This window comes from Fistularia commersonii, chromosome 3, assembly GCF_037954325.1.
Source record: "Fistularia commersonii isolate RoL2024-O1a breed Wild chromosome 3, RoL_Fcom_v1.0, whole genome shotgun sequence".
Taxonomy (NCBI): domain Eukaryota; kingdom Metazoa; phylum Chordata; class Actinopteri; order Syngnathiformes; family Fistulariidae; genus Fistularia; species Fistularia commersonii.
In genome coordinates, this window is record NC_141286.1 from 15,546,683 (window position 1) to 15,560,897 (window position 14,215).

General features: G+C 40.2%; 2 protein-coding genes across 3 annotated transcripts; both read left to right on the forward strand.

Moving 5' to 3' along the window:
* The first annotated feature begins 481 nt into the window (after window positions 1-481).
* On the forward strand, window positions 482-3,228 carry LOC147235656 (retinal cone rhodopsin-sensitive cGMP 3',5'-cyclic phosphodiesterase subunit gamma-like). The gene is made up of 4 exons (XM_086143802.1): window positions 482-497; window positions 2,107-2,220; window positions 2,307-2,344; window positions 2,424-3,228. The coding sequence occupies exons 2-4, from the start codon at window positions 2,114-2,116 to the stop codon at window positions 2,498-2,500; spliced, it is 222 nt and encodes a 73-aa protein (XP_085999928.1). The 5' UTR covers window positions 482-497; window positions 2,107-2,113; the 3' UTR covers window positions 2,501-3,228.
* A 614-nt stretch (window positions 3,229-3,842) lies between these two features.
* Window positions 3,843-14,215, forward strand: LOC147235657 (guanylyl cyclase-activating protein 2-like). 2 transcript variants are annotated; one of them, XM_086139555.1, is made up of 5 exons: window positions 3,843-4,671; window positions 8,962-9,434; window positions 9,515-9,664; window positions 10,361-10,457; window positions 12,812-14,215. In XM_086139555.1, the coding sequence occupies exons 2-5, from the start codon at window positions 9,240-9,242 to the stop codon at window positions 12,931-12,933; spliced, it is 564 nt and encodes a 187-aa protein (XP_085995681.1). In that variant the 5' UTR covers window positions 3,843-4,671; window positions 8,962-9,239; the 3' UTR covers window positions 12,934-14,215. The 2 variants fall into 2 exon arrangements, with proteins under 2 accessions (XP_085995681.1, XP_085995671.1); XM_086139545.1 differs by lacking the exon at window positions 3,843-4,671 and having other exon boundaries at window positions 8,693-9,434.

Genomic DNA, 14,215 nt, shown 5'->3' on the forward strand with positions numbered 1-14,215 from the left:
AAATGTGCATGTCAATATCTGAAATTTGCATATATCATTCACATGTTGTTTTATCTGCAGTCTCAAATTCAGTTAGTTACTTGAAAAGTATAAGAGCGGCTTTGAGTCCTAAAACAAAATTTCAGGACCAAGGGGTCAAATTTCTTTGATGCCACCTTGCTCAATGAATAAAAATAGCTTGTTGGACCAGGCGTCACTGTGGGTTTTGGGAAGCACTGACCCTCATCTTTTACAAATATGACTAATTAGTTGAGAATAAAAGGTTTGCCTATAAGCCAATGCTCAAAATACCCGTCAACCCTGGCAGGTGTTTTGAAGCCATAAGATCAGTTATGTGTTGGTGGGAGGTCTCAACTGGGTTTTAAAAGGCAGGCTGATGACATCATGAGACAGAGCAGTGACTGACAGATCAGAGACGGTTATCTTGCATCAGTGTCTGTAGTGCTTCTTACCTGCAAAGAGATATTTCTCTGACATCAAGCCCTAAAGCAAGCCAGGTAGGTGTATCTTTGTGGAAGTTTGGAAGTTTGTGTTGAATATCTTCAAACTGAAAAGTCTAGTTAGATTTGTCTCAGAAAGCTACAATATATAATGTTCTCATATGTTTTATTCTTGCAATAATATGATAATTTCTATTGAATATTTATAATATCATGCTGTCAGTGAATACTATGATGATCAAAAACAACATGGGTTATTTTTCTGCACAGTTTTACAAGAGAAATAATCAAATATCAGTGGCTCAGTTATAACACCATTGTTAATGATGGCTAAGTTTTCAGTTTTTAAATTTCCCTATAACTGCTCTTCTGTGAGAAACAAACAGCAATATTCATTAGCATTTTCAACCTTGGTATCGCTAAGCTTCATGTAGATATTTGGAAATCGAAATAAATAAACATTACATTTATTGTGGATGATAAGGAAAAAAGGAATAATGAATGGTTGACTGATTAATTTGATAAGTAGCTGAAATGTGTGCAGGTGTTATATACTGTATATATGTGTGTGCATGGATATTCATGATCTTTCACAGCAAACTAAATCTCACCAAAAATAATATCACATAGAGTAATTTTTCAAATGATTTCTAGATCTTTTGAATAAAACGGAAAAAAACACAAACATATATTTCACTCTGCTAATCAGAGAAAAGTTGTAGATTGTTATTTCATTTAGTTTTGATTTAGGGAAACATTAGGTTAACGTCATATTAACAAATGAACATTTGCTTGAATATGCTAAAATAACCAGTGTTTCCCAGCCAATGAGTGACAATCCATTATAGGTCAGGAGCTGTTGCAGTGTTTGTCAGCTAAATATGTTGGATATTCTGTTCGAGAAATAGATCATAATCCTCAACATAATCCATCTTTGTCAAAGTGTTTTACATGGATCAATTATATCTTGTTTGGTGGCCGAGTGTGACCTCACCTGAGTCTCACTGATCCCTGACTCAAAGGCCAGTGATCCCATGGCTTTAAGACTCACAAATAGGATTAACTGTGTAAAATATGAAAGCTTATATATAGAAATTACATAAACAGGGGAGTTGGGTTGGGTGTGGGACGAGAAGATGTCATATGTATGTTGGGACATGTATGTTTTGGACAAATTTTAATTATGTTAATCTCCTGGGACGAAGATCTTTTGTTGGATATAAATTTTCTTATGTTTTCAGATCTTGACTTAAAAAAAATAATGAAAAATAAAAAGATTTTATTTTGAATCTTAAATTTTTGCAAATCTTCTTATTGTGACAATAAATACTTACAATAAAGTATTAGAGCATTAATTTTCACCTAATCCCTGCCCCCAGTTTGTCTCGCCAACATTAAGGTCCATTAGAGACATGGACATTAAGAGGTTAGCAGGGCAGCTTGTTACAACTTGTACTCGTGTCATAACACAGTTAGTTAACTAATATAACACACACACAATCGGTTATCTAATAAAAGGAAACATTTGCCAGTACATTGATGATCATATAGTTATGAAGCCATGAGAGAAGTCAAAATGATATTTCTACATATGAGGACACAGGGAGATGAGGAAGTCCCAGCAAACCAGATCTTTTTAAAAATATTTTTTCTTCACACTTAAAAGTGCAACAATGAATGCAACAGCTGGAGAAGGAGGGAAGAAGGCCGCTCCTCCCAAGTTCAAGCAAAAGGAGGCCAGGCAGTTCAAGAGCAAGGCTCCCAAAGCGGGACAGAAGGGGTGAGTACAATCAAATCTCTGACCTATCTGTCATATCGGAAAAAAATACCAGACTCATTAATATTGTTCTATCTTTGATCTGAAAGGTTTGACAATGATGTCCCGGGAATGGAGGGGCTTGGAGGTAAGACAAGCCTTGACCCAATGTCTTTGTTAACTCTGTTAACTTTTTTAATTACATTGTCGGTGCACTTGTCCTGCAGACTCTGCAGTGGTCTGTCCCTGGGAGGCGTTCGGTGACATGGAGCTGAGCGACCTGGCCCAGTTCGGCATCGTGTAGACTCCTTGGAAGGAATGAGCCACCCTGATCCAGGACCAATGTTTTAGGTTAAACTGGGCCTCATGGAATAACAATTCATTCATAAACAACTGAACCAATTGAGGAGGATCTGATGCATTCCAAAATTTTATTATATTGAGAATTTTCCCTGGGATTTCCCTAAGGATCTCAAAATGTTCTTCCATGAGGACCAGTTTCCCAATGTTTTAGGGTTCTAAGACCATCAAACAGACATTGCAGTCAGGGTGGAAGAGATCGCTGCAGTGTCTGTATTCGTGCCCTACCTACAATGATTAAAAGCAAAAAAAGGCATTTATTTTTGATGTTAAGAGTGTTTTATCTATTTTTGTAGGTCCTATTTTTGTAGTGGGAGCAAATGACACAAATCATTATAAAAACAATATTAACTCATTTAAAATGATAAATCGCAACAAGCGATAATGCTGCTAATTTGTGATTATCCATTTGTTTTCACTGGTTTTAACTATCAAGCTATCGGATTCTTTTCATTCTTGGTCAACCTTGGAGTCACATATATCACTTAAATACACCAGAATTAAATAACAAGAGAAATTCAAGTTTCAGGAGGTTCAGTAAAAAGCGAAAATAATTTTCTTCAAATGGCAGCCATCTCAGAGGGTTACAGCTGCTTTGTAGGATGTTGCTCATCCATCACTTAGTATCATGTCCAACACAGTTTTTGGACAAAACTTTCTGTGAAAAGCTCATGAGCTGCATGTGTCAGCTATGAATCAATTGAAATTATCACGTGCTTGTAATCATGTTTTTTCTGTCTTCACCAATTAAATATCAAAATGCTTGGATTGGCATTGTGCACTATTGGCATAGTGCCTCTGTATTATAAATTGGAAATAAAGTTTTAGTCAGCTTCACCAGCAGTTTCAACGTACTGTTGATGTGTTAATAACATGCTGAAGTACAAAATTTCTCAGTCCAAAGTGAGACATATTGGGTTGTTTGTCTGTTCTGGTCATCTCCCCCGGGTGCCGCCAGGGGGCGGTAGTGTTTATATGTGCCGTGGTTAATGCCGTATATTCAAGTCTTCCTCGCCGGTGCGTCATTGAGTACTTCCGGTTTGGCAACGGGATATCACGTCTTCGCCCACGTTCATTTTGGATAAGTTAAACCCCGACAGTTTATATAACAAAGCACACTTGCTTGGGGAACATGATAAATTGGCGACGAGGATGATTTACCCGGCGGCTCGTAAGGACGCTTTGGTGGTGAATCTGCGTTAGTTAGCGACGGCATTGCTAGCGACTGTGCCGGCCGGTTGACGGTTAGCCGGGAAGATGGCGGGGATTGTCGGTCATGTCAGAGTTTTTTGACGAAGCAATGGAGCAGTCGTCAACATATGTGGAGAGCAAACACTTTGGCAAATGGCATAGAAGATGACACGAAGCTTCCAATACTTCTTAGTGTGATAGGGCCGTCAACGAATGGATTGTTGCGCAGATTGATTGCCCCAGAGAAACCAGAGGAAAACTCAGTATGGGTTGTGGATGTCCTACATGACCATTTATCCCCAAAACCCATCGTGATTGCCAAAGATATCACATCCATAAACTTCATCAAGCAGAGGGCGAGTCAATTGCATAATTCATTGGAGATTCAGCGAAATTGCTTGAACATTCTACATGGAGGGACAGGTTGGTGTCCGGCCTTAGTAGCAAGTCCATACAGAAGGGGCTATTAACAGGCTGACCTCCCCTGTCAGAAAGCAGTGGAAATCACCATATCTTTGGAGAGAGTGGCAAAGGAGTCCCAGCAGCTTAGCAGCTCCCGGAAAGTGAATGCACTTTCCTTCTCATCCACGTCAGGGAGAAAATGCAGCAAATGTGGTAGGACAAACCATTCTGAAAGTGGCTGCTCTTATAAGGACCTGAGTTGGCACCACTGTGGTAAGAAATGCCACATCTCAACACACATGCAAAGAGAGCAGGCCACGAAATAAAGCTGGAACCACAACGTGGGAGAGGAAAGACAACAAATGGAGGGAAAATTCAAAGAGACAATAAGCTTGCCACTAAGTGACACAGATACCACTGATTCTGATGCAGATTTTGCCCTGCTCATGGTAGATGTAGCCAACAGGGGAACACAGAACGAACATTGCACTGCAGGATAACCCAGCCCCTGCAATAATCTGAGTAAGGCCAAAAGTGAGGGACAAACAACCAAGATGGAACTAGACACAAAAGCAGCAGTGTCCATTATCTCAGAGAAGCTGTATAATGTACAATTCAGCCACATTCATCTGTGCCACTCCCACATCCTGCTAAAAACATACACTGGCCAAGTCATAGCCCCATTAGGGGTGGTGGAAGTTAGGGTGCAAATGAATAAACAAAGTGCACAGTTCCCCCATTATGTGCTCAAAGAAAACTTTGCATGCAGAAAGATGAAACTTTGAGAACAGTTATTGATAGCCATGCTGAGGTGTTCAAAGATGAACTGGGAACTTTGAAGGACTTTGAGGCAATGCTGAAACTCAAGCCAGATCATCAGCCCAAGTTCTGTCATGTGCAGGTGGTCCCTTATGGCTCAGGCCGAAGGTGGGGGAAAGCGTATAGAAGTGTTATGTTTCACGGTTTGAGAAATGTACCGTGGGATCAATAACGGTTAATACGACGTTAGAACTGGTGGGTGCTTTAATGGCAGAGCATTTTCCAGAATCCGGTAACGGGTCGGTTGATACAGCTTATATTGTTTACGTAGCATCGACATTAAAGCATCAACATTAAAGCATCAACATTAAGCATCATCATTAAAGCATCAACATATTCTCTCAGAATATTACATCCCCCTTCTTTTAAAAGGAAATGATAAATCTTTGTGGTAAAGCGGACTAATGAACAGAATAGAGTGTAGTAAATTTGACCTGTATACAACATTAAACAAATACCCAAATACACTGAAAACTTAGGATAAACATAGACAAAGGTCACGGCCAGAATGAGTATGGTAGTTAGTAGTTGGTGGTGACTTCGAGTTAGTCAGTCCCTTCGGGTGGATGCTGAACTTCAGAGTGATCACCAGTGGGAACGGTTTCTTTAGAGTCCATCAGGTGGCAACAATTTCTCCTGTTTTCTCCGTTTGGTGTTTGGAAGTGGCATGATCTGGCACTGTCTGCTGTACTAACAACAACAGCTGGTTTCCAGCGTCCATTGTCCTGAAAGCGAATACTCTGTCCTGGGTGAAGAGCGGAGAGTGACTTTGAGGGTCTATCATAATACTTCTGATAGCTTTGGTAGCTTCTGGTAGCCTTTTGACTTACGGTTTTTGGTTTGATCTGATTATGGGTGCTTGGAAGAATTGAGCTAAGGCGTCGACTCATCAGCAGCTGGGCTGGTGATTTGAAATTGTCAACTGGTGTATTGCGATACTCAAGTAGGCTTAAGTATGGATCCTTGTGATCAACTTTGGCCTTTTCCATAAGCGTCTTGGCGATGTGGACAGCCTTCTCTACAAGACCATTGCTCTGTGGGTACTGTGGACTTGAAGTTACATGTTTGAACTCCCACGTTTTTGCAAATGACTCAAACTCCTTGCTTGCGTATTGTGGGCCATTGTCTGAGATCACAATTTTAGGAATACCGTGCCTTGCGAAGGATGCTTTGAGTTTTTGTATGACTGTTGATGAAGTGGTGCTGCGCAGTTTGTCCAACTCAAAATATCTGCTGTAGTAATCAACGGTAACAATGTAGTTGTCGTTGTTCCAGGTGAAAAGATCAGTTGCAACTGTTTGCCATGGCCGCTTGGGGATTGTGTGGCTGATCATGGGCTCCTTGGTGTTTGCTGGTCTGTGCTCCAAACACACTGGGCATTTCGCAACCATGTCTTCTATTTGTATATTCATCCCTGGCCAAAACAATATGTCACAAGCTCTTTGCTTGCACTTTTCTGTACCCATGTGGCCTATGTGAATTTTGGATAACATTTCCGGGCGGAGTGACTCTGGCACTATTATCTTTTCCCCTTTGAAAAGAAAGTTGTTCATCTGAGACAGTTCGTCACAATAGTTCCAGTATTCTACAATGCGCTGAGGGCACTGTTTGCCTTTTGCTGGGCATACATCTCGTGCTGAGTGTACTTGATTGCTGCAATATCTACATGAGTTGTGGAACTTTTTATCTCCATCCGATTTGAAGCTAACTGCGCTGCCATGATGTCGTGAGTTGCACTGCTTCCATGATGCTGCCTTTTGCGGTTGCCGGTTGACTGTATGCACGGCTTGCTCACTGTTTCCGCCCGCAAACGTCTGCAGTTGGCTCTGTGCTAGTTCGTGAGAACGCGCTATGTCTATTGCTTTGTCTAATGTCAAATCAGACCCGACACTGAGCAGTTTTTCTTTTACTCTGGGCGAGTGGATGCCGAAAACAACACGATCTCTTATCATTTCATCGCTGTTAGCAAAATTACAATCTTGTGCTAGCAGTCTGAGGTGTGTTACAAACTGTTCAAACGGCTCGCTCTGTCCCTGCACTCTTTCATAGAACTTGTAGCGTACAAAGATAATGTTCGTCTTTGGCATAACGTATTCTTCATAACGGTCGTAGTAAGCGTGTAATGTCTTACTTTCACCATCCGTTAGTGTCCATGTGTTGTAGATATCTCTGCCTTTTTCTCCGACCCAAAGAAGTAGATAGCTGCACTTTTCATCTTCCCCTCTTTTCTTCAGCGGTCCAGACAACATCATTTTGACGTGGAGCTTGAACTTACGCCATGCCTCGGGCAAGTTTGTAGCATCCCAGTCCATGCGGGGCGAAGGCACTCCAGACATGTCCATCTCATCTTGAGTTTCCCTTTTACTCTGACACCCTTTTACTCTGACACCATGTTATATTTTTCGGTTTGAGAAATGTACCGTGTGTACAATACCGGTCAATACGACGTTAGAACAGGTGGGTGCTTTGATAGCAGAGCATTTTCCAGAATCCAGTAACGGGTCGGTTGATACAGCTTAGCATGAACGAGGTATGACCCAGTGTTCCCTCAAGTGATGTACAGGGTGCTCTCGGGGCACTTCCGCTTGCGTCAAGGGCACGACAATGACCTGACACCCTCTTACTCATGGAGGGATCAGCTCACCATGGTGCAGGGATGCCTTCTCTGGGGTAACCGGGGGATTGAGCTTCCAAGACTAGGGCCACAATCGCTGAAAGAGCTGCATGCAGAAATATAATCGCTCAGAGTTATATCTGGTGGTGCTCAAATTGAGCAGTAGGCAAAAGTTTGTGATTCATGTCAGCGTAACCAGAAGGCCCCTATTCTCTTCCCACTGCACTCTCAGCCATGGCTGGGGACTCTGTGGCAGCAAATATGCTCAGATTTTGCGGGCCCTTTTGAGGAGCATATGTTTTGGTGGTAATTGATGCCCGCTTGAAGTGGCTAGAAGTAGAGTTGATGGATTCCATCACGACCACTAAGACCTTTCAGGCTGTTTGTTCAGCAATCATGGATTGCCTGAAGTTGGTCAGCGATAACTGCCCACAATTCACTGCAAGTGACTTTGTGGTTTTTCTCAAAGCGAATGGAGTGAAGCGCATGCGCTTCACACTATTTGACTCACCCACAAATGGATAGGTGGAGGGTTTTTTATAAATGCTGAAGCGCCCGTTGAAGACGTCTAGGGAGTCAACCAAATCCAAAGTGCAACACAGGGTGGATTAATTCTTGCTCACCCACAGAAATGCCCCACATGCCACGACTAATGAGTCCCAGTCATGCTCTTCCTCCGATGTCAGCTATGCACCCACTTTGACCTACTCAAACCAAGTATGGCAGTGGTGGTGGATCAGGCACAGGCAGATCAGCAGGATTGCAGGGCCTGATTTGCCAAGAATAAAAACTTTGCAGTGGGGATTCTGTTATGGCCTGTGACTATAAGGGGGGGGGAGTGGATGCCAGGTGTGGTGGTGTAGCAGTCGGGCCAGGGTCTTACACAGTGGATGTGGGCTCAGGAGTACTCTAGACAACCAACAACAGCCACAACAACCAACAGCACTGAGTCAATGAGTTACAGTCCCCATTAAAGCGTCCGGCAGCTCCACCTGTGGGGGGACTGGAGTTCCCCTAGAAAGTTCATCAGGTCACCCAAAAGGAGGCAGCCTCTGCAAAACTGTTTTATTTTCCTCTCTAAACTCTGTGGACTAACTAAATCCTTTGTGGCTGCATTAAACGTATATGCAATATGTAACCTCTGCAATTTCTATTACTGTTGGAATTCAAATATTTAAGCACAAGGACATTGAAAAGAAACTGTAACCAAACAGCACAATATATGGAATAAACCTGCTTTTTAAGACATAAAATCATGACACAGACTGTGCTGTCGCAACAAGTAATTTTCACTTGTTGGGTTATTGTAATGTTAGGTAACTTGCCTGTCCCACACTATTTACATTTATTTTCTGTTTTTTGTTTGTTTTTTTTTTTAGTTACCCTTGGCTTACTGATTCCCTTGGCTTCACTTGTCTTTGGCTCAAGGCAACAACAATATATCCTCATGCTGGGATACCTTTAAGGTGAGAGATCAGGGGATTATGGGGTCTAATGAGATTGTACCGTTACCAGCCTCTGAACCATTTGGCTACAGAGCAGTGTAAAGCCGCCCGATGGACATGTGAACAGATGACTTTGCAACCGTAGGATCCAAATCTGCCTCCAGAACAAAGGAATATCCTCAAAATTACTAATACAAAGATCAGTGGAGAAGATGGGACAAGAGGAGAGCCATGGTGAAGAGATGGATTTGGCACAGATTCAGGATTTATGCATTGTTTTTATGAAGGAATGTCCAAGTGGAGCCTTGCATTTGCACGAGTTCAAGAGGATATTTGGTGTTCCGAGCACATCCTCAGAAGAGTCCCTCTACATCGAGACAATATTTCACTCCTTTGACACAAACCATGTAAGGGCTTTGTGAGATTAATTACATAATTGAGTTTTCATGACTTTTGTTGATGCGTCTTTCTGCTCTTTTGCTCATAGGACAACACACTGGATTTCTTGGAATATGTGGCAGCTCTTCACCTGATTTTACGGGGAAATCTTGAAGACAGGCTCAAGTGGTCCTTCAAGATGTACGACAAGGATGGTAATGGCAAACTGGACCGGCATGAGGTGAAGCGCCTCATACGGGTAAGAAGGAAAGATTCCAATAATGTCACATGAAATTGGATTCTAAATTCAGTCAGAGATAACCTGAATCTCGAAAATATTACTTCAAAATCAAGTTCAGTGCATTTATATCATTACGCTTGAACAGGATTTAACATGGGCTGAAAATTACCTAAATAGTGAAGATGGATTATATTGAAATCCCCAAAATATGACCAATTATGAAAAGGGCAAGATATTATATATATAGAAACTCTTTTGTACTTTATTTTCTGCCGTCCCATGTATCTTGTAGGGAATGTAGGGTAATTAGTCCTCAGTTGTCAAAATGAACAGGTTTCATAACACAAATCCTCTGAGGTCAGATTAGAGGTTTACCAGCATCCAGACTTACAGTATCAGAATTAGCCCACAACTCCCCTCTCTTTCTATTTTGGATGTCAGTATCTTTAGAGTCAACCTTTATTTAGACCTGTAAAATTAGCAGGTCACACACTATCTTTTCCTCAAATTAGGTGACACGCATAATTTAAAAATGTTAAATTCCACTTTACTCTAAAAAATCCACCGCAGTAGTTGTTGTCACCTTGATGTGTCCATTTTTATAATTTAGTTATGAAAATACACATATTATTAAAAAAATATACATGATTGCTGTTAAATTATACAGTTTCTCAAGCATTTAATTCTTTAATTTTTTTAAAACATTGTTTGCAGATACTTTACAAAATCAAGCTCCGGACAAGTGAAATTGGCCTGACACCAGCAGAAATTTGTGACCGAATCTTTGAGGTGGTTGATGAGAATCGTGATGGTGAGTAAGGCGTTACCACCGCACTGTATGAGTGACATTCATCAATTCTGTCAAGTTAAAAACAAGTTGATGTCAGTCAAGCTTTTAATTTACAGGTTTCATGATCTGGCGCACTGAAAAGTTAGGTGTCACAGTTATAATTACTAACTAATAGTTTAGTTGAGAATGATAAGCATGACTCAGATGTTACAAGTTTCTACAAAGAAATGTTTTAAAGTGAAGCAAAATGCTTCATATGAGCCAGTTAGAGGAATTTGTAGAATATCTGTAGAATAGAACTGAGCAGATTATCAATTTAGACTCAACAGTAAAATAAGTGGTGACAACAAGAAATCTAAATATATCTTGAACAATAGCTAATTCTGATAGGAATTATTAGATAATTTCCCTTAAATATCCTAATTCCAAACAACTTACCTTGCATTGGCATTAAAATTTTGTCATCATTGTTCAACAAAGAATGATACGTTAAATGTTACGATATGGAGGAATGGAAAAATGGAATGGAGGAATGGAAAAGCAATATCTATAGTGGTAGCTGCTGAGTGTAAAAAACTTTTGGGGTCCTTATGTCATCAGGTGAATCCAGATTAGCAGTATCCTGAATTATCAACTTTTTGTTACAAATGTTAATAAGCAGTGGAAAAAGAAGCTTTACAAATTTCATGAGTTTTTGTAAATTGTCTACTTTGGTGTTTGCCTGGGCTGCAGGGTCATTTACAGTTAGGCCCAGAAATATTTGGACAGTGACACAATTTACATGTTTTAGGCATTGCATGCCACCACATCAGATTCAAAATTAAACAGCTAAAATTGAATTTAAATGCAGACTTTAAGGTTTAATTCAAGGGGTTGAACAAAAATATATCATTAAACATGTGAGAATTGAAGCTATTTTTATACAAACACTACTCATTTCAGGGGCTCAAAAGTAATTTGGACATATAAACATAACCCTAAGTAAAATGTTACTTTTCAGTATTTTGTTGAGAATCCTTTGCAGGCAATGACTGCCTGAAGTCTGGAACCCCTGGACATCACCAAACGCTGGGTTTTCTTCTGTGTGATGCTTTACTGCAGCTGTCTTCAGTTGTTGCTTGTTTGTGGATCTTTCTCCCTGAAGTTTTGTCTTAAGCAAGTGAGATGCATGCTTGATTGGGTTGAGATCTGGTGATGGACTTGGCCATTGCAGAATATTCCACTTATTTGCTTTAAAAAACTCCTGGGTTGCTTTGACAGTATGTTTTGGATCATTGTCCATCTGTACTGTGAAGCACTGTCCAATCAACCTTGCTGCATTTTGCTGAATCTGAGCAGAAAGTATATCCCTATACACTTCAGAATTCATCTGTCTTTTGTCACATCATCAATAAACACGTCATGAAGATGTCATGAAGGGGTTTTTCTTCACCATGGAAAGAATTATTTGATCATCCACCACTGTTGTCTTCTGAGGACGTCCAGGGCTGTTTGAGTTCCCAAGCTCACTAGAGCACTCTCTTTTTCTTAGAATGTACTAAACTGTTGATTTGGCCACTCCAAACGTTTCTGCTTTCTCCCTGATGGATTTCTTATTTTTTTCAGCCACAGGATGGTCTGTTTCACCTCCATTGAGAGCTCCTTTGACCGCATGTTTGGATGTGACTACTCTCAAATGACAGCTCAGAGTCTGCACTATAAGGCTATATTGATTACATAATTGTATCCTGAATATGAAGATGCAAAGATTCTCTTTGGGAGTGACAAGCATGAAAAGGATCAGGAATGAGTCTATCAGAGGAACAACACTTGTTAGACGTTTTAGAGAGAAGGTTAGAGAACCCAGACTGAAATGGTTCGGTCATGTACAGAGGAGGGATAGTGAATATATTGGTAGATTGGATGCTGGAATTGGAGCTGCCAGGCAGGAGGTCTCGTGGAGGACCAAAGAGAAGATTGAACGTAGTGAGAGAGGATATGAAGAAAGCTGGTGTGAGGGAGGATGATACGGAGAATAGGGTTAGCTGGAGAAGGTTGATTTGATGTGGCGACCCCTGAAGGGAAAAGCCAAAAAGAGAAGGAATAAAAAGAAGAAAAATATACAGAAATAGAACAGCAAGGTATTTAAAGGAAAAAAAAAGTCTGGATTCATATTTAAATCTTTATATCGGTCTCTTCGCAATAATATGTTTTCGTAAACAGCTAAAATAACAAAACTTTTGTCACTGTTCAGATATTTCTAGGCCTAACTGTACATTAGTTTTACTCAGACTGGTGCAGGAATTTATCTAACTAAATATAATATGTGTACTATGTATATGTAATAAAAAATGTCTGGCCTGAACATCAACATACCTTTGGCTCTGCACTTGCAGGTCAGATTTCCTTGTCAGAGTTCATGGAGGGAGCTCAGAGGGATGAGTGGATCATGAAGCTCTTCAAGTTGGACGTCAACGCAGCAGGATGGGTGATCCAGAATTGCGGGAAACTACCATGAAGTTGCGGCATTGTGGTTGAAAAAAACCACTGTCTCTACACTTTGGCTTTGAAAGCTTTGTCTGTGTCTCCTCTCGGGGCCTCTTGTCCTTAGAAGCTGGAGGGCAGCGTACGCGTCCTGCGGCGCCTCCGAATGCTGGTTCAGAGTTCTTGCTGCACACCTGTGATTTGTCTCAGCATCGAGTGTCACGTCTCAAGTATGTGGGGTTTTGCTGTAAAATCCAGGGCAGCCATATGTTTTGTATAATAATTTATATTATCATTTTAGCCAATGCGCTTGTAAAAAAAGATAATTAACTAAACTAACTAAATTGTGTCATAGATGTGCTTCAATCAAAGCTGTGTTTGAAATATTTAATTTCAAATCTCTCTTGATTTATCATGTACTTACAATTCAAGATTATTTCTATATCAGATGGGTAATTGGCACTCCATTCTTTTACATTCAATTGTATTCTGTCTATTATTCATGTATTATTACTCCATCAATTACATGTTATTTTAATTGTTTTACAATTTTACAGACTGCAAAGAAAAATTACTTCTCACAAAAAGTAAAACGTATTCATTATTGTTTCTGTCCTGTTACCTTTACCATAATCGTTATTATTATATTGCTTAGCAATCCGTCCAGCCATTGTCCCTGATGTACCCTTACATGCAAAAATGTGATAAAAAGACAGACCAGCTATGTGTGCTTGTAAACAGGGCTGATCATTCCACGGTTTTTAGAATATTTGCCCGTTTGGAACAACTTTTGCAAAAGTTTGTGTACTCGTTCATTTTCGAAACTGTTTTTATCAGTCCAGCTCTGACCTTGACACTTCTTAGTCAGCTTTGATGCAGAACTGGCAGCTAATGAGGAGAAAACACAATATATCTAATACAGTTGACATCATCACATGACAGAAGATCACAGAGTTCTCAGCATTTCTGTAAATACCAGTCTCAGGTTGCTGGGCTTTTGTGTCTATGTGTGTGTGGGTTTGTTGATTTTTGATTTTGTTTTTTGTTTTTTTCTTGACTATTTCATTCCAATAATAATTAAGATTAAAAAATGAAACCAATTATGGACACGGATTCAAGTATGGAGTATTTTAAATAGTCAAGACTGTTTCTTCAGTTTTTTTTGTTTGCATGAGAGAGCCCAGTGCTTTAACATTTGAACTAAAATAATGCCCTTTCCATTTCTTCATGCATAAGAACTTTGCCAGACTGACGTGATTGTAATATAAACTATTGTTTTATTGGGGAAAGGGACTGTAAAAGGGGCAAACGTAACA